The sequence below is a fragment of the Notolepis coatsorum genome (assembly GCF_963971535.1).
Source record: "Notolepis coatsorum genome assembly, chromosome: 3".
Classification (NCBI taxonomy): Eukaryota; Metazoa; Chordata; class Actinopteri; order Aulopiformes; family Paralepididae; genus Notolepis; species Notolepis coatsorum.
Genome location: NC_140167.1, coordinates 84,823,531 through 84,843,182, shown reverse-complemented (window position 1 = coordinate 84,843,182; position 19,652 = coordinate 84,823,531). Strand labels below are relative to the sequence as shown.

Genomic DNA, 19,652 nt, shown 5'->3' with positions numbered 1-19,652 from the left:
TGTGTGAAGCTGGCTTTTCATCCATGACAGCTCTAAAAACAAAATATAGGGCCAATTTGAAAAGTCACGATATTGGTGTTATTTCAATAAATTTAAACATGGCCCATTTCATGACTATTTTGTTGGGGCGAGGGGCCAAAATATTTTGGTCCGCCAAAGGGGGGCCTGACAGAAAAAGTTTGAGAAGCACTGCATTAGTGGGTAGTGGGAGCACCGGGACTCGCCGCTGGAGAAGTCTCAGAAAATGCCATTTAGGCCAAATACTGCCTGTATTCCAAACCAAACCAGCCGTATACAACTACATACCAGCATTTGTTGAAGATCTTTTTCCTGGACTTCTATAATCAATATTGACCCAAGTCAGCAGCAATAATATACATTTAAAGTATATTAAACTATGCCATATAGTTTACAGCAGACTTATACTTCCTTACATATCATACAGAGTGAAGTATGTGGTCGACATTTAAAGACTATATAAATGGTCTTAGTGCAAAAGCAGGGCACTTGGATTAATAAGGCTGATACTATGACAAACAAATCCACGTTTGTAAAGATATTAAATGAAAAATAATGTAGAGCTAAAGCAAAGTTACTCCCAGACCGTGTGCAATAGTCTTTTTCACTAGAGAGCCGATATGATTTGAGATGTCCATAAGTTACTTTACGGTTAAAGCTAAGGGGCATTAAAGGAGATTTATAACTTTTGATGTCATTTATTTTATTTGAGATTCTCTAACCCCTCTGAGTGATGCTTCAGCTGGATCCAAGCAGTTCTCCTGCCCCCTGGGGAACACGACCCATACTTTGAACTCTCCACTTTTAGCCTTCATCTTAAATCATACCAGTGCTAGTTTCCCATGCTCTTGTTTTTAGCTCCATATGTACCATAGTTACTATTGCTACCATGCAAGCATGCATTCCGTTCCATATCTTCATTGGGGAAAGTCAGGGAGTATTGCATATCTGGATTTTATGGTGGTTTTAGTCCATTGACATTTCTTCTCAACTGTGCAGCCCATGGGGCAATGCCTTGTGATCTCATTTGATGCATTTCTATTCTAGAAATTGCCGATACAAAAGTGAATGACTCATAAATGTATGAGTTACAAATGTGATTTAAAAGTTTCATTTGATATAGGACAGGTATAATATGTAAGCATTATGCCTCAGCCTGTACATTGTCAGTCACCATCAGAATCAAAAACGGTCGAAGTCTGCAAATATCCTTTGTTTTTTTTATTATTATTTTTTTTTACTACAAGTATACAAAAACTGGACAAACAAATTTGTGAAAATGGTTCTCATTTACAAAAAGAAAGTGTTGGTTGGGGCAGGGGTCAGGCATGCTGTGCTGGTCTGAAGATCAGGAGGTGGTCCGGAACGCTCAGGACCCCACAGAGGCAGACGGCTTAGCAGGCTGCAGAGAGATGCAAACAGACAATATATTAAAAAACAGCCCATTTGCAAACAATATTTGACAATTTTATCATCAAGTAATGTTTCTCCAGAAATGAGTTACGTTGGAGGCAAGATCCTAGACATCAGATCAGTATGGGGGGGGAGGAGGGGGGGGGTCACTGAATTCTCCAAGTTATATACAGAGTGTTGTTAAAGTCACTGGAGTGTGGAACTGAAGCTCCAGAGGTCCCTGCGCCCCAGGTTTTAACGTCTCCACATGTTATTATATTACTGGGTTGGACCAATCACCCTGCCGCCCCTGGAGGAAAACCAGCCCGTCAACTCACCTCCTTCCTCTCCTCCTGGACTCCCTTGCCGGCGGCGCTGCCGTTAACGGTAGCTTCCTGTTTGGCCTGTTTGGCGTCACCGTCGTCTCCTGGGAGCTCCTCCCCCTCCTCGGGTTTCCTCTGGAGAACAGAAACACAACATCAGCTGAGCCTCCTCTCAAACATCAGCTGAGCTGCTACATCCTCCTCCTCTCAAACATCAGCTGAGCTGCTACATCCTCCTCCTCTCAAACATCAGCTGAGCTGCTACATCCTCCTCCTCTCAAACATCAGCTGAGCTGCTACATCCTCCTCCTCTCAAACATCAGCGGAGCCGCTACATCCTCCTCCTCTCAAACATCAGCTGAGCTGCTACATCCTCCTCCTCTCAAACATCAGCGGAGCCGCTACATCCTCCTCCTCTCAAACATCAGCTGAGCTGCTACATCCTCCTCCTCTCAAACATCAGCTGAGCTAATACATCCTCCTCCTCTCAAACCAACCACAACTAACAATAAGGTGGTGAGGTAGGGCTGGGGGGATGTGAGGTAGGGCTGGGGGGGGATGTGAGGTAGGGCTGGGGGGGGATGTGAGGTAGGGCTGGGGGGGATGTGAGGTAGGGCTGGGGGGGGATGTGAGGTAGGGCTGGGGGGGATGTGAGGTAGGGCTGGGGGGGGATGTGAGGTAGGGCTGGGGGGGATGTGAGGTAGGGCTGGGGGGGGATGTGAGGTAGGGCTGGGGGGGGATGTGAGGTAGGGCTGGGGGGGGTGTGAGGTAGGGCTGGGGGGAGGTGAGGTAGGGCTGGGGGGGGGTGATGTGAGGTAGGGCTGGGGGGGGGGATGTGAAGTAGGGCTGGGGGGGGATGTGAGGTAGGGCTGGGGGGGGGATGTGAGGTAGGGCTGGGGGGGGGGTGTGAGGTAGGGCTGGGGGGGGGGTGTGAGGTAGGGCTGGGGGGATGTGAGGTAGGGTTGGGGGGGGGTGAGAGGTAGGGTTGGGGGGGTGAGAGGTAGGGTTGGGGGGGGTGAGAGGTAGGGTTGGGGGGGGTGAGAGGTAGGGTTGGGGGGGGTGAGAGGTAGGGTTGGGGGGGGACGTTAGTCAGGCAGGTCTTACCTTTTTCCTGACCAGGTGAGATATATCTGAGATGGATTTGGACGATGATGCCCCGTCAGACGGTCGTACCGAGATCTGAAATGGACGACAGTCAGACTAAAGGACAGTATGGGATTAAAAAAAGAATTAAGGACAGTATGGGATTTAAAAAAGTATATATGTCTACAACTCAGGTTTACTTCACTTAGGTGAGGACTTGTCTTTAGTTTCTCTGACTGGCTGTAGAAAACCTAAAGATCTCACCTACTGGCTGTAGATGAACTAAAGGTCTCACCTACTGGCTGCAGAGAAACTAAAGATCTCACCTACTGGCTGCAGAGAAACTAAAGGTCTCACCTACTGGCTGCAGAAACTAAAGGTCTCACCTACTGGCTGCAGAGAAACTAAAGGTCTAACCTACTGGCTGCAGAAACTAAAGGTCTCACCTACTGGCTGCAGAGAAACTAAAGGTCTCACCTACTGGCTGCAGAGAAACTAAAGGTCTCACCTACTGGCTGCAGAGAAACTAAAGGTCTCACCTACTGGCTGTAAAGAAACTAAGGTCTCACCCGACTGGCGTAGAGAAACTAAAGATCCTCACCTGACTGGCTGTGGGGAATGCAGACCCTGAACCTCCATTTTCTCCAGTGAACGCTGAGGAAGTTGAGGCTCCACCCTGAAATAACAGCTCATGTTAGCATACAGGTACAGGTTCATAATCTTCAGTACAGAGTTATCCTCTTCCAGTCTTTACTAGAGTTAAAAAGACTACTAAAGGTTCACACTGCATTATTATAGAAGATGTGTAGAAGATGACAGAAAGGCTAAACAAATTCAGTTGTCATATGATGTTCTGAAATCAATGAGTAATCATGTTTAATAAGTTGTTTAATAAGTTATTTCAATATCAAAATAATGATTTAGCATAATCAAGCAACCATACAATCTACTGAAGGTACAGTAGTCTACACCAGGCCAATCTACTGAATGACCTGGTGGAGACCAGTGTGATTGAAAATTGTATAAACAGATGCAGAATTGGTACAATACAGTACGGCTCAATACACACAATTGTTAAGGGGATGCAGACCAGAGAAAGACGTTTGTCTTGTTTACATCAAGGTCCCCCATTTTCTGTAGTGTACCAATAGTCTACACCAGGCCATCCAACCAATCATGTACCAATCTACTGAATGACCTGGTGTAGACTACTGTACCAATCTACTGCATGACGGTGTAGACTACTGTACCAATCTACTGAATGACCTGGTGTAGACTACTGTACCAATCTACTGAATGACCTGGTGTAGACTACTGTACCAATCTACTGAATGACCTGGTGTAGACTACAATACTGTACCAATCTACTGAATGACCTGGTGTAGACTATGGTAAACATACCAGGGTCTGTTGGATGGCCTGGTGTAGACTATGGTAAACAGGGTCTGGTGGATGGCCTGGTGTAGACTATGGTAAACCTACCAGCAGGGTCTGTTGGATGGCCTGGGAGGCGGTGGCTGTTCTCTGGCTCTCCTTGGCGTCCTCCACCTTCTCCCGGACCTCTGGAAGCAGCAGCTTCAGCTCCTCCATCTCGGTGGCCGCGTCCCCCGCCGCCTCGATCATCTCCTGCAGCATGGCTGAACACAGACGGGGGTCAGTCGGACAGGGAGTTTCAAAAGATATTCAAATTGATTAGTCATTATACAGCTAACAAATTCAAATATGTAGTCCGTCATTGTTCTGACCAGGATTACACTTTGCCTCCCGATAGGAGGCTTTGCGTCTAAGGAACAGGGAAATGCCTGCCAGAAGAGAATGCTTACAAATTCTCCTCCATTCTGCCATCTGCAACACTATTGAGGTCACCAGCGCTGCACTCTGTGTTTAGCGCCGCCCAGGATTATAGTGATTGGTTTAAAGAATTCCAAATGAGCCAGAGTGTTTCCCCCGCCCCGATAGCAGAATGAGCCCTCTCTCGCTCTCCAGTGCCAACATAATGTGGAGAGAGCGTAAGGGTGGGACGATACATCGATCCAGATCGATATATTATCAATCATCAAATAGGATCGATGCAACGTAAAAAAGATTTTGAAAATCCCCTCGTGAGCATATCCGCCCAGCTGCAACAACAACAGTAGCTCAGCGCAGCTCAGCGTGTGTAGACGTTAGACAGCATTGCTTCAGAGTCCGCCAGCACCTACTGTATTGAGGGGTGCCCAATAGGGATGCCCCCCGAAACCCGGTTCTAAATTAGAAAAAAAATTAGTATTGATAAGCACCGACGTTATCGGTACTGCTAACGGTAGTGTAGGAGCGGATTAGCTACGGAGCTCAGAATGTACCACTATGAATTGAAATTGGGGGACCCTGATGTAAACAAGACAAACGTCTTTCTCTGGTCTGCATCCCCTTAACTATTGTGTACATTGAGCCGTACTGTACCCATTCTGCAATCTGTTAATAAAGTTCTCATTCATTCACCATCCATCTGCGACGCAACGGAGCGGATTAGCTACGGAGCTAACAGAGTACCATCCATCTGCGATGCAACAGTGGCAGCAACACTTGAAACGGAGTAACGTTAACGGTATGTCGAATTCATACTACACTACACGTATGAACTCGACATAACGGTAACGTTACTCCGTTTACATGAAGTGTTTAATTAGCAGCAATCTGTTGTTGAAAATGTAACGTTAAACCGGAAATGGAAACGCGAGGACAGGAAGCTGTCATGAAATCGTTGTAGTCATAATGTAGTCTTATTAACTAAAATATTTTAACAATAAAAAGCAGCAGCACTATTGGATAACCGAGTCATGTTTGCTATGTATTTCCCTCTTTAGGGGAGTAGGACATTTGTTTCACAGTTTTAGCATGATGTTTTATAGATGGCTAGGTTAAACACAGGTTTTTGTTTTAAGAGGGGGGTTTGATTTGATTGAAGTTTATTTCAAATATGCAACAAACAAACATCAAGTACAGATATAGCCTTAAGACGTTCAAATAATAATAATCTAAAAGAACCGATAAGAGTATCGATAAAGAACCGAACCGTTAAGCAGTATCGATAAGAGTAGTAGTATCGATAAAATCCTAACGATACCCATCCCTAGTGCCCAATAACCCCGACAGGCCCGGTACAGGGCTGGATTTAATATCACGTCATAAATAGATCAATACAGTCCGTAATGTATTAATTAACGTTGCATTTTTTCTTCTTCAAATGTAGCCAAGAGTAAAGACCCTAACCCTATTAAAACCGCAGTAAATATCTGCATCCAGGCGGAACACTGATGAATTAGCCCCTTTCGTGACTGATGCACGCCAACAAGGTTTGGCCGAGTGAAGACAGTCCCTTGCTCCTCAATAGGAAACCACCCTATTTTAACTCTGAAGAACTGGTCCGACGCGAAACGTTCGTTATACAAGTATCGCAGAGAAATTTCAAAGGTACTCAGTTGCACGAGGGTCTTGGACAGAGAACGGCAATGGTATGAAAGCTCAGCGTTGCTAATAAACATTTAAAATAACTTTTATAAATGTGTAAACATCACAGAGACTACAGTGCGGCTCTGCAGATATACCCTACTCCTCATTGCGGCGTTCAGGGGAGAGCAGCCATACGTTCTTCGCCGTTTACACATTTATAATTATTTTAATTTAAAAAAAATAAAAGTTTATTAGCAACACCGAGCTTTCAAACCATTGGCGTTCTGTCCAAGACCCTGGTGCGACCGGAGCTGCAGGTGGCTCACCCAGGCGGTTCTCGATGACCTTGATTGAACTGTTGTAGTGCTGGATGGCCTGGCTGTACTGGTCCATGTAGCACAGGGTGGTGGCCACGTTGTAGTTGCTCTCGGCCAGCAGGCGGCTGTGAGGGGGCAGGTGCTTCAGCTGCAGGGCCAGGCACTCCTGGAAGTCCTCCAGGGCCTGGGGATAGTTACCTGCTCAAGGAGAAGAGAAGGTTAGTTAGTCCTCCAGGGCCTGGGGATAGTTACCTGCTCAAGGAGAAGAGAAGGTTAGTTAGTCCTCCAGGGCCTGGGGATAGTTACCTGCTCAAGGAGAAGAGAAGGTTAGTTAGTCCTCCAGGGCCTGGGGATAGTTACCTGCTCAAGGAGAAGAGAAGGTTAGTTAGTCCTCCAGGGCCTGGGGGTAGTTACCTGCTCAGGGAGAAGAGAAGGTTAGTTAGTCCTCCAGGGCCTGGGGATAGTTACCTGCTCAAGGAGAAGAGAAGGTTAGTTAGTCCTCCAGGGCCTGGGGATAGTTACCTGCTCAAGGAGAAGAGAAGGTTAGTTAGTCCTCCAGGGCCTGGGGGTAGTTACCTGCTCAGGGAGAAGAGAATGTTAGTTAGTCCTCCAGGGCCTGGGGGTAGTTACCTGCTCAGGGAGAAGAGAAGGTTAGTTAGTTAGTCCCCCAGGGCCTGGGGGTAGTTACCTGCTCAGGGAGAGGAGGGTGAAGAGGAGGTTAGTTAGTCCCCCAGGGCCCGGGGGTAGTTACCTGCTCAGGGAGAAGAGAAGGTTAGTTAGTCCCCCAGGGCCCGGGGGTAGTTACCTGCTCAGGGAGGAGAGGGTGAAGAGAAGGTTAGTTAGTCCTCCAGGGCCTGGAGGTAGTTAACTGCTCAGGGAGAGGAGGGTGAAGAGAAGGTTAGTTAGTCCTCCAGGGCCTGGGGGTAGTTACCTGCTCAGGGAGAAGAGAAGGTTAGTTAGTCCTCCAGGGCCTGGGGGTAGTTAGCTGCTCAGGGAGAGGAAGGTGAAGATAAGGTTAGTTAGTCCTCCAGGGCCCGGGGGTAGTTACCTGCTCAGGGAGAAGAGAAGGTTAGTTAGTCCTCCAGGGCCCGGGGGTAGTTAGCTGCTCAGGGAGAGGAGGGTGAAGATAAGGTTAGTTAGTCCTCCAGGGCCCGGGGGTAGTTACCTGCTCAGGGAGAAGAGAAGGTTAGTTAGTCCTCCAGGGCCCGGGGGTAGTTAGCTGCTCAGGGAGAGGAAAGTGAAGATAAGGTTAGTTAGTCCTCCAGGGCCTGGGGGTAGTTACCTGCTCAGGGAGAGGAGAAGGTTAGTTAGTCCTCCAGGGCCTGGGGGTAGTTACCTGCTCAGGGAGAGGAGAAGGTTAGTTAGTCCTCCAGGGCCTGGGGGTAGTTACCTGCTCAGGGAGAGGAGAAGGTTAGTTAGTCCTCCAGGGCCTGGGGGTAGTTACCTGCTCAGGGAGAGGAGGGTGAAGAGAAGAAGGTTGGTTAGAGTTACAAGAGTCTTCAGGGCCTGAGGGTTAGGAGGAGGACAGGCTGGCTAAAAGGAACACGCCAACTTTGGGGGAAATTCACTCACTTGCCATCTACCCTGGAGTTAGACAAGCAGATACATACCCTTTTCTTCTGTGCATGCAGCATGCATTAGGCTTAGGGATGCCACAATCACGTTTTTTGCCACCGATAGTCTATGAGCCATATCAGCCGATACCGATAGTTTAGTTTTATAAAAATAAATTGAGATATCATTTTAAATTCTTTTATAAAATTATCTGAGACACATCGCCACCACGCAACAAGTCAAAATGCTCGCTATCTGCAAAAAGCTCCACTGTCTGTGTGTATACTCTGACTAACAGGGTCTGAAACATATAAGATATTCGCAGTGTTGTTATGAAGCATGATAGCTAATTAGCCAACAGCTGCAAAAACAAATAATGTCAATTATGTTATAAGACATTGATATCAGGAGCTATTTGTAGCTACTGCTAGCCGGCTAGATACCGTTAGACAATGCATCATGTATTAAACTAAAGTGAACTATTTAGTTTACTGGGTCATTTTGTTTAAACAGTGAGCCAACGTTAGCTACCTAGCTAACGGAGCTGCTCATGCTGACTATTGCCGGAGCTTGTTGACATGAGGAGTCTGGGAGGGGGAGGAGGGGCAGTGCGCTGCAGCAGCAGCTGTGTGCCTGAGAGAGAAGTCAGCGAGTGAGAACTCTGCTGAGAATTGGATCATGTTTTCCACGCGTCTTCGATTGGTTTTCACGATCTGCGAAAATAAAGCATTATCGGAATTCACCGATCTTATATTTATACTGATCGGTCGATACCGATCGCTGGCTCGGGGCATCCCTAATTAGGCTTAGGGAACTAATGCCCAATACATGCAGAGAAGAAAAGGGTATGTATCCGCTTGTCTAACTCTAGGGTAGATGGCAAATAAGCAAAAAAGTTGGCATGTTCCTTTAAGATTTAGAAATCATCCAGCTGCTGAGGGCATCAGAAATCCATAAAGAAAATATTTCAGGAGGTTTTTAATAGGGGTGGGGGGAAAAAACGATACATAGTAGTATCGCGATACTGTATCGATACAGGGACGCCAAGTATCGATATTTAATTATTCAGGGTTTTTTTTTGTATAAGGAAGTTGCATTGTTCATTTCAATACCTGTAATAGTACAGTAGTCCACACACACACACATGTGCATTCAGTTAAGTTGGAATATGACTAATACAAACAGTTCAGTTGTCAGGTACATGCAACACAGATTACAGTGTTTACATCCATCTGCTTGAGAAAATACCATGTTCTGCAATAAAAATGATTGAAGTGAGATGAACAGACTGAACTTTATTTTATTAGATAAAACATGTTGACAGTTTTACTTTGCAGTTGAAAATGGGTAATACATTTAATTAGAAAAGAAAACGCAATACTCTGCGTATCGCGATATATTTAGTATCGTGATACTATTGTATCGTGACGCAAGTATAACAATAGTATCGTGAGGTCTCTGGAGATTCCCACCCCTAGTTTTTAATGACAATTCTGAATTATGCCCATATTTATGTCTACATCACTGCTGTGAAGCGGTAAATTATAATTATCTCAGGAAATTAGAAGTGCATGTCATCACATTGCAGAAGAAAAAAAGCCCCAAACAAAGTACATTTAGGTGAAATGTGTCGAGGAAGAACCCACCAGACTCGGAGCTGACCTCGCCCAGCTTCAGGTAGGCCTGTGCAGCCATGAGCTGATCCTCTTTGTTGTCCTTTCTGCAAGACAAGAATAAAAGAGTTACATCTCCTTTCTGTAAGAGACAGGAATGGTAAAAGCTGCATATATATAGCACTTTATCCAAAGTGCTTTACAATTTGTTACTCACATTTTTACCGACTCACAGACGGCGGCAACCGTGCAAGGTGCCAACTTGCACATCGGGAGCATATAGGGGTTAAGAGTCTTGCTAAAGGACACTTCGACACGCTGCCCGGGAATCTAACCAGGAACCTTATTAATTTGTATAATGGCCAGACGACTGCTCTACCTCCTGAGGCACTGCACATACACTGGCTCTTACAGAAAGGAGACATAAAAGTTGTGTGCTAGACAAAGGCCTGCTGCTAACACATAGCCGCCTGCTGCTAAGACATAGCTGCCTGCTGCCGTTTGGGGTTCAGTGCCTTGCTCAGATATCAGCCACCCTTGAGTTACGAGCTCACCGCTGGCCAGCAGTCAGTGCCGGGACTCAAACCAGCGACCCTTCGGTTGCTGGCCGGCCCCATTACCTCCAAGACCACGGCTCGCCTGTAATATTAACATATTCTACACTGAATTTCTCCAGACCTCTCGGCAGAACCCGAGGTCAGCAGGAGCCAAGGACCACGACAGAACAACTTTGCAAAGTTAACATTACAGATTCTACCTTTAAAGAATTCTATAGCATTTGAAGGTCTACAAAGCCGCCTTACCTTTTGTAAATGACTTTAGCGACCTCCAGCATCTCCCAGGCCAACTGCAGGTTACCTACTTCCTCTTCTTCCTGCAGTACAGAGGGCCGATGTGAGAATCTGATTAATGTGATGTTTTGAGATGAAAGAACGTGATGTTTTGAGATTAAAGAATGTTGAGAGCCCACCTTGTCTTCTGTATTTCCATCACCATCTTCATCATCATCATCGTCGTCATCGTCTAAAAGTTAAGCCACAGGAAAATTACACAATGTAGTGAAACCATGTCACACCATTACCAGGTCTGGGCTCCAGTCAAGATTTCTCAATGACATCCTAGTTCTTCAATAGGGTGGGACAGCTTTCTCAAAAAGGTATTTCGACTTTAAAAAAGAAAATATCACATGTGAAGGAACCCAGGCCTGGCTATGCACAACGCCAAGACATCAGAATTTCATGACGGTTGTCCCAACGTGCTTTCACAAGTTCCAGTGAGTCTCTCGACTTTAATTCCATCTTATAAACACCCATGAGTGAGGTTCCATTACAGAACGCCATAAATCACCCAAATAAAACCCAGCTGTGCAAGCCAACCAATCAGTGCTCTGTATGTAAACATCTACTGCCTTCAGCGCTGTCCTCTTCGCCAATATCCTCCTCGCCAGTCTCTGGTTTAGATTCCTTCTCAGCTTCGTCCGTCTTCCCGTCCTTCAGCTCAGAGTCAGTCTTCCCGTCCTTCAGCTCAGCGTCAGTCTTCCCGTCCTTCAGCTCAGCGTCAGTCTTCCCGTCCTTCAGCTCAGCGTCAGTCTTCCCGTCCTTCAGCTCAGCGTCAGTCTTCCCGTCCTTCAGCTCAGCGTCAGTCTTCCCGTCCTTCAGCTCAGCGTCAGTCTTCCCGTCCTTCAGCTCAGAGTCAGTCTTCCCGTCCTTCAGCTCAGCGTCAGTCTTGCCGTCCTTCAGCTCAGCGTCAGTCTTGCCGTCCTTCAGCTCAGCGTCAGTCTTGCCGTCCTTCAGCTCAGCGTCAGTCTTGCCGTCCTTCAGCTCAGCGTCAGTCTTCCCGTCCTTCAGCTCAGCGTCAGTCTTCCCGTCCTTCAGCTCAGCGTCAGTCTTCCCGTCCTTCTGCTCAGCGTCAGTCTTCCCGTCCTTCGGCTCAGCGTCAGTCTTCCCGTCCTTCGGCTCAGCGTCAGTCTTCCCATCCTTCGGCTCAGCGTCAGTCTTCCCATCCTTCAGCTCAGCGTCAGTCTTCCCGTCCTTCAGCTCAGTGTCAGTCTTCCCATCCTTCAGCTCAGCGTCAGTCTTCCCATCCTTCGGCTCAGTCTCGCTGCCTGCCCCTTCGGTCGGGTCCCTTTCGGCCATGGCCTCGTAAACCTGCACTCGAAGCTCATCTCTGGTTTTCTCTGCCAGGCAGCAAGTGAGGACATGTTTGGTAGGCGTTTGGTTAAGAGGACAGAACAGTGTTAGTTAATGAAGGACAACAGGGTTAATTAAAGCATTACATCACACGCAGGAGTGGGTTGTGAGAATTAGACCATGCCTAGGGGTGGTCGTTAGAGCCCCCCCCTAGGCATGGTCTAATTCTCACAACTGCACGTGGTGTAATGGCTTTTATACAACTGGCGCATTAATCCAACCTTATTGCTATACAATAAACACATTAATTGAAGATTTATTGAAAAAACTATCCGCAGAAAAAGTTAAGTAACAAACCGTTAAGCAGTATCGATAAAATCCTAATTATACCCATCCCTAAACATAATAAGGTCATTTATAGGCCTGATATTCTATAATCATATTTCAACTAGCATGTATCCGGATGGCAGAATTCAGTACTGCATCTACAAAACCTGTTTAATCATCTTCCCTTTATTAATTTGCTTAGATTTTTGTACACGTGATCTCACGGTGCTGAATGAGCTCAGTGGTAATTTTTCATGTCTGGTTAATTTTAGCACGGTGTTATTCACTGTCAAAGACAAAAAATTCTAATAAATAGAATTGATACAATTTACTCAAGCCTAGTAACAGACACAATATGTCTGACACTGGGAATACATTCCCAGAGATCCATAGATGTCCCTAGATACCAAGAACATGCAAATGGACCTTGTAGAAGTGGAGCGATCTTCAATTTACTTGTGTATTTTTAGGTGGATTTTCAGAAAGTAGGGCTAGGGCTTAAGAGGTTAATGAAGGACGTCAACAGGGTTGTTTGTTATACAATTATCCAAAATCAAGCAATGAAAATGCTTGCGTTTCTTTGGCCCAGACTAAATGGTAGTCGCAGTGCAATCCAGAATATATTCTCGGTTAATGCCAAACACATGGGGTACAACAGCATAAGGATGAATCCATAGTTCTGCATCAAATGGATTGATGGTTATTCCAAAGAGACATCGTTACTGACCATCGAGGTTGTCTGCGCTCTCCACCTTGGAGCCATCAGGCTTCTCCTCTTCGTCCCCCTCTTCCTCAGGGACTCCCTCCAGAGCGTTACCCAAGACGCTGTTCTCCATCCTGCAGACAGGGGGCGCACCAACAGAAAACATATCTGGTACCTCAGACAAACAATGTTCTCAAATGTCATTATCCGAAGATGCCATGTTAACATCAGGTCGTTGGATAGTGTCCGGTGGACATGGAGGTTCTGGTGTTGGCTGAGGTCCAGTAACCGAACACCGTACCAACCTGGCCAGCTCTAGTAGAGACTTCCCACACAGGAAGAGGGCCTCTGCACACTCATCTGCTGTGTCCCCGTATCTCTGGGCCCTGAAGGACAAAACAAACTAACATTAACACCCGAGCCCTGTATGGAAGACATCTGCCTGTGCCTGGCCCTTCCCCTACAATACACTCCCACAGTGACACCCATCTTTTGTGTCCCGTCTTCTGTGATATTGTCATCAACTTGGACGTGTACTAGATAAGACTTGAGACTATGGACCCATTGTGTTTTCCAGCCAATACCTCTGAGCTGGAACTCTTTTGCTGGCATCCGTTTGCAAAATAATTCAAGGCGGAAGTTTATATATATATAAAAAAAATCAGTGTGTTCAAACCTCTAACTCTATTACAGTAGCACTCCAAGAGACAGTTTCCTTTCAAAAGAGGCCAGACACGGGCTATAAACGGTTCAAGAATAGCTTTCCAATTACTTGGCAATCGCAGGCGTTATATGCAAACACTGCAGCATCCCACAGGCCATCCTAACAGCAGTACTCACAGCATCCCACAGGCTTCCTGGAAGACGTTGACGGCAGAAACTATATCTCCCATCACCAGGTGTCGGTTTCCTGTGCCAATCAGTTTCTTTGCTTCCTCCATGACATCCACAGAACTGCAAAAAACAAAATCCAATGAATACATAAGACTTCCATTTTCAGATCAAGGCTAAAAACGTTTTTACAGGAGTCATTATGCGACAACCACACGTCACCAACATAACAGGAACCAAACAAAACGTTTACCCATCAACACTCTGTGGGCAATACCATGTGTCAAAAAAGGATTTGATCAACGACAAATCGGATACAGTTGGGGGGCCCCCCTTGACAAAAACATCCTCTTTATATAAAAATAAAAACATACAGCCACTAGATGTCACACTAAAGCACCATCAAGCCATGGGAAGTAGGGAGGGCATATACACACCAACCCTCAATTTGGACACTTTTAATAGTAAATCAATAATTAGTTGGAAAAGCAACACTTTTATTCTAAAACCTCTGGATGTATAATTATAGCACATAATACAAAGCAATTGATAAGCCTACAGGTCTTTTATCGGACAGTTATAGGCAGGTGTTGGCACAAAGCAGCTCCTCAATGGGTTAGGGTTAAAACAGGTGTTGGCACAAAGCAGCTCCTCAATGGGTTAGGGTTAAAACAGGTGTTGGCACAAAGCAGCTCCTGAATCCTTTCTGATACGAGTAGGGATGGGTACCGAATTCGGTACTTTTGAGGTACCGAACCGAAACACGTCGGTACTACCGAGTATCGAATCAAGTGAGAAACTAAAAAAAAAAAAATTATTAATTTCTTTTTACTTTATTTTTATTACTTTTTTCTTTTCATGTCAACGTTCACACGCACAATATATGCTTACCTAGGATTTGACTTGATTCAACAACAAAGCAGTCGGAGCAATGACAAGCCAAAAACTGTCGAAATTGTAGTTATTTGAAGTTTGGATTTTTTTTTTACGACTGAGGTAGGTAAATTAAATTTCTTGAGACTAAAGTACCGAAAAAGGTACCGTTGGGTACCGGTATCGATTCACAGGTACCGGTTCAAAAGGTACCCATCCCTAGATACGAGTCATGTTGTTATCCAGTTTGATGAAAATGGAATTCAGAAGGACCGACCCACCACTTGCAGGGATGGGTTCAAGTTTCAAGTTTCTTTAATAGTTGTCATACAGAAGTACAGAATACTTTCATACAAAATGCTTCTTACTGTTACGCTCCAGAGACTGTGCTAGACAAGATGGTATCAAATAACATAGTATAGCATGTGGTTTAGAAGAAGAAAATGAGGTCACAGTGTTCGGTATAGACATATGTACAATGTTCTGAGTTACCATATAATATACAATACTATGCAGTGTACTAATGTACAGTACTATATAGTGCAAAGCAGAAATGGGATGAGGTACAATTTAGGTACAATTTACAGTAAGGTGTACGAGTTGTAGTGCAATCCTTCATCAATAAATATAAAGTGTGGAGAGTGGGTGCTACAGTGTGTTTGTTTAAAGTGAGTGTGTGCTATAAAGTGTGTGGAGTGGGTGCTACAGTGTGTTTGTTTAAAGTGTGTGCGTGTGGATGTGTGTGCTATGTGCGTTTGGTGGTTGTTGTTGTGTAGTGTTCATTCATTGTTCGTTTAGCAGCCTGATGGCCTGGGGATAGAAGCTTCTTCTGAGTCTTTCTGTGCTCGCCTTGAGACTCCGGTATCGCTTGCCTGACCTCAGCAGTTCAAAGAGGCAGTTGTTCGGGTGACTGGAGTCTTTAATGATTCTCTTAGCCTTGCCCTTGCAACGCTTGTTGTAAATGTTCTGGAGGGTGGGGAGCCCCCCTCCAATTGTGCGTTCGGCTGAACGTGTCACTCTTTGTAGTCTGCTTCGGTCTTGTGCAGTGCTATTCCCAAACCAGGAGGTGATGTTGCCGGTCAAGATGCTCTCTATTGTACATGAGTAGAAGTTCTTAAGGATCTTCTGACTGACTTGGAACTTCCTTAGGCGCCTGAGGAAGTAGAGGCGTTGTCGTGCCTTCTTCACAACACTGTCAATGTGTGTGGTCCATGTCAAGTCCTCGGATATGTAGGCTCCGAGGTACTTAAAGCTGTTGACTCTCTCAACCGGTGCCCCGTCGATGCTGAGGGGGCTGTAGTCCTTGACCCCCGACCTCCTGAAGTCCACAATCATCTCCTTTGTTTTGCTGACGTTCAGGGAGAGGCTGTTTTCCTGGCACCATCCCGCCAGGACCTTGACCTCTTCCAGGTAGGCCCTCTCGTCGTTGGCAGAGATCAGGCCCACCACCACTGTGTCGTCAGCAAATTTGATGATTGTATTGCTACTCCGCTGAGCCACACAGTCGTGTGTGTACAGGGAGTAGAGGAGGGGACTCAGAACACAGCCCTGGGGGGCCCCTATGTTGAGGGTGATGGATGAGGAGGTGCAGTTGCCTGCTCTCACCACCTGGGGTCTGCCAGTCAGGAAGTCCAAGACCCACTGGCAGAGGTCATAGTTCAAGCCCAGGTCCCTGAGCTTGGCTATGAGTATGGAGGGGACTATGGTATTGAATGCCGAGCTGTAGTCGATGAATAGCATTCTCACATAGTTCCCCTGCCTCTTGTCCAGGTGTGATGCTGCTGTGTGCAGCACATGGGCTATGGCGTCCTCCGTGGACCTGTTGGGGCGGTATGCAAATTGCAAGGGGTCCATGTTTGCAGGGGGTTTGCAGTAGGAAAGGCACACGTAACATTTCCCAGATAACGGTACTCTCAATAATTACGCTAGTAATTGTTTAGGGAACTCTATTTTTAGAACACATCTTAAAGTCCATGGCAGCAGCAATAACGAGATATTGAGGAGTCACACTACCAATTTCATTACGTCGCTCCGGACATAATGCACAGCAGTTATCGTCAGTCAGTTACCATTTGTAATAATTACATTAACGCTAGTGGTGGGGGGAAATATCGATACAGTATCGCGATACATGGACACCAAGTATTGATATTTTATTATGCAAAGTAATTTAAAAAAAAAAAAAAGGAAGTTGCATTGTTCATTTCAATACCTGTATAGTACAGTAGTCCATTCATTCAGTTAAGTTGGAATATGACTAGATTAGTGTTGACATCCGTCAGTGTCTGCTTGAGAAAATCACATTTGCTGCAATAAAAATGATTGAAGTGAGATGAACAAACTTAACTTTATTTTATTAGATGAAATATGTTGACAGATTCACTTTACAGTTGAAAAAGTAATAAATCGCAATATTAATATCACAATATATTTTGAATCGCAATACTATGGTATCGGGACAATATCGTATTGTGAGGCCTCTGGTGATTCCCACCCCTAATTAACGCCACCTTCCACAGCAGGTCTCTGCTCATGGAACGGCATGGCACGTCCGTATCAATACTACGCAAACGGTGCGCAAAGTGGGAGACATGTTGGCCCAATTTGGAAATGCAAACACTAACGTCTGTATTGATCCTTTAAACAACAAACTTTTTGCAGAAACGTTAAGTGTGCTATCCATGCTCCACAGCTTCCTGCAACAGGATTTTAGAGCTAGATTTCAGAGTGACGTTTGCGTATCAGTGGCACAAACGAGCACTTTTGGCAGAGTATTGTGGTGGTAACCAACGTCAAATTGAGCACCCTAAAAAAAACACGAGTTCAGTTGAACGGTGAGTACTCCAGTAATCCATTACTCACTGCAATCCCTCATCTGCAGTGTTTTCAAGTGGCTCTAAAGCGAGCCTCAGCCTAATTGTAATAGTGTGGTAATCATGACTCACCCGTCTACAGCTGCACTGGTCGATGAACAGGGTTTTTCTTCCATGCTGGAAACAAGTCAATGAAAGTCAAATGAGTCATGTGATTCAACTCTGTTTGCTAACACGCCAGGAGTTTCACAGCAGCCTTTTTTTGGTAAAAATATACAAAACATTCAGGCATACAAGTAATTTGGTGACAGACTTCAAACATTAAAGTACATGCATTCTTCTGTCAAATTTAAGAGAAGCTCAAAATAAATTTAAATTAGAAACAACTTTAAGAAAGAAGTGTAGCTTTATGTACGTTTTGAAATTGTGCATATTGTTATCACTAGTCAATTTGTGATAATGTTTCACTTCTATGATAAACATATGTATGGTATGTGTAATACTTCCAGGTGTATTTCTCAAATCTAGTTGGTGATGAGAAATCTTAAAAAAAATAAATAAAATAAAAAAGCCATGCCTTGCACCGGTCATAATAGCAATAGTTTATAGAATGTCACACAGAAATCAACTTCATTCAGTCACGATACTTACGATTTCTATAATATATATATAAATGAATGACATTTACCTAAGCTAACGATACAGTGAGACATGTCAAACGTTATATTAGTTTGGGTATAAAACACTAAATGAGCAACGTTATCGATACAACACTTAATTAACTCCACTAGATGTTACCTGCTCGTTTAGCACGAAGCTAACTAGCTGCTCGGCTAAAGCATCGCTGTAGTTGAACGGTACTCGGCTACACACAGCTAGCTACACAGGCTACACACAGCTAGCGTTAGCAACTTCATCCGTTTTACGTTGTATCGCTAAGACAGCCGTCTAGTAAGATTTAAAACAATCACATAAAGGGATATAGTATATTATCATAGCTTATTAATAGGAGTGTGTCTTAGCGATACACAACGCACACAAACAAATTAAGTCGCTAACGCTAGCTGTGTGTAGCCTGTGTAGCTAGCTGTGTGTAGCCGAGTACCGTTCAACTACAGCGATGCTTTAGCCAAGCAGCTAGTTAGCTTCGCGCTAAACGAGCAGGTAACGTTGTAGATTATTCCAGCCACTTGCAACATAATGCTTACCTCGTGGAGCTCGAAGCTGCGGACGTTTCTTCTGGCATGATATATATCTAATATCTTGCAAGAAACAGGATACAAACTAAATGTCTGTCCAGGAGTGTGCAGAGAGGCGAGGGACGAGAGCAGCTCTGGACTGTCACCAAGTGGGACTGTTGTTGGCGCGTTTAAATAAGAGGAGAGGAGCGCTGCTTCCTGTTTCCGCTCCACCCGGAGCGCGGGAGATTGGAATTAAAGGGATACGTACCGCAGTCAGAGACCGTGTAGGTACAGGGCCTGCAGTCAGAGACCGTGTAGGACTCATAGGCAGGGGTGCAGTCGTAATATGGGCGAAGGCCAAACGCCCGCGCACGCGCATACATGTTCCCTCGGTTCTCGGTTCCCATGTTCCCATGTTCCCACAGAACAGATGATATCCTTCCAGTCGGGAGATCAAACAACCCCCCACCACACCTACAGGGCTTGTATTTGGTTGTCGGTATCCTATTATTATGCAAAGTCTAGGTGATAAGTGCCGGCGGCCGGGGTATACGGCGCGACGAGTCATTTTTGTGTCATCGCGCCGGCACTTATCACCTAGACCAGTGGTTCTCAAACTTTTTACACCAAGTACCACCTGAGAACGTAGCTGGCTCTCCAAGTACCACCATATGACCGGCGTTAAAATACAGTCTATTCAGATATGCGCAGTTCACACAGGAGGCAAATGTATTCCTAATACCATTATGTATTGTTAACTTTTGTCAGACACAGCCACAATGTACAAAGGGATAGCACTAGAACTAGCAAACGCTTCCACACAACTCATACAATGCAAGGGGCATTGAGAACATAATAACTATAACATTCTCACATAGCAAGTGAGAAAATTAAGAGCAACTGTATTTCAGCAAATGTACTTAATATTCTCTCTCTCTCTCTCACACACACACACACACACACACACACACACACACACACACACACACACACACACACACACACACACACACACACAATTATTTTGTTACAAAAACTTAATTTCCTGCATTCTGGTGCAGGG

General features: G+C 45.3%; 1 protein-coding gene across 2 annotated transcripts; it reads right to left on the bottom strand.

The window, feature by feature from the left end:
* Positions 1 to 1,224: 1,224 nt before the first annotated feature.
* nasp (nuclear autoantigenic sperm protein (histone-binding)) lies at positions 1,225 to 18,770 on the bottom strand. Of its 2 annotated transcripts, none has more exons than XM_084310432.1 (14): positions 18,617 to 18,770; positions 17,541 to 17,585; positions 13,732 to 13,845; positions 13,197 to 13,277; positions 12,916 to 13,025; positions 10,703 to 10,755; positions 10,536 to 10,606; positions 9,766 to 9,839; positions 6,575 to 6,763; positions 4,299 to 4,453; positions 3,418 to 3,492; positions 2,838 to 2,933; positions 1,749 to 1,868; positions 1,225 to 1,420 (listed from the first exon to the last, which is right to left on the bottom strand). In XM_084310432.1, exons 1-14 carry the CDS (start codon positions 18,652 to 18,654, stop codon positions 1,388 to 1,390), a joined length of 1,254 nt encoding a protein of 417 aa, XP_084166558.1. In that variant the 5' UTR covers positions 18,655 to 18,770; the 3' UTR covers positions 1,225 to 1,387. The 2 variants fall into 2 exon arrangements, with proteins under 2 accessions (XP_084166558.1, XP_084166559.1); XM_084310433.1 differs by having other exon boundaries at positions 2,838 to 2,912.
* Positions 18,771 to 19,652: the final 882 nt, after the last annotated feature.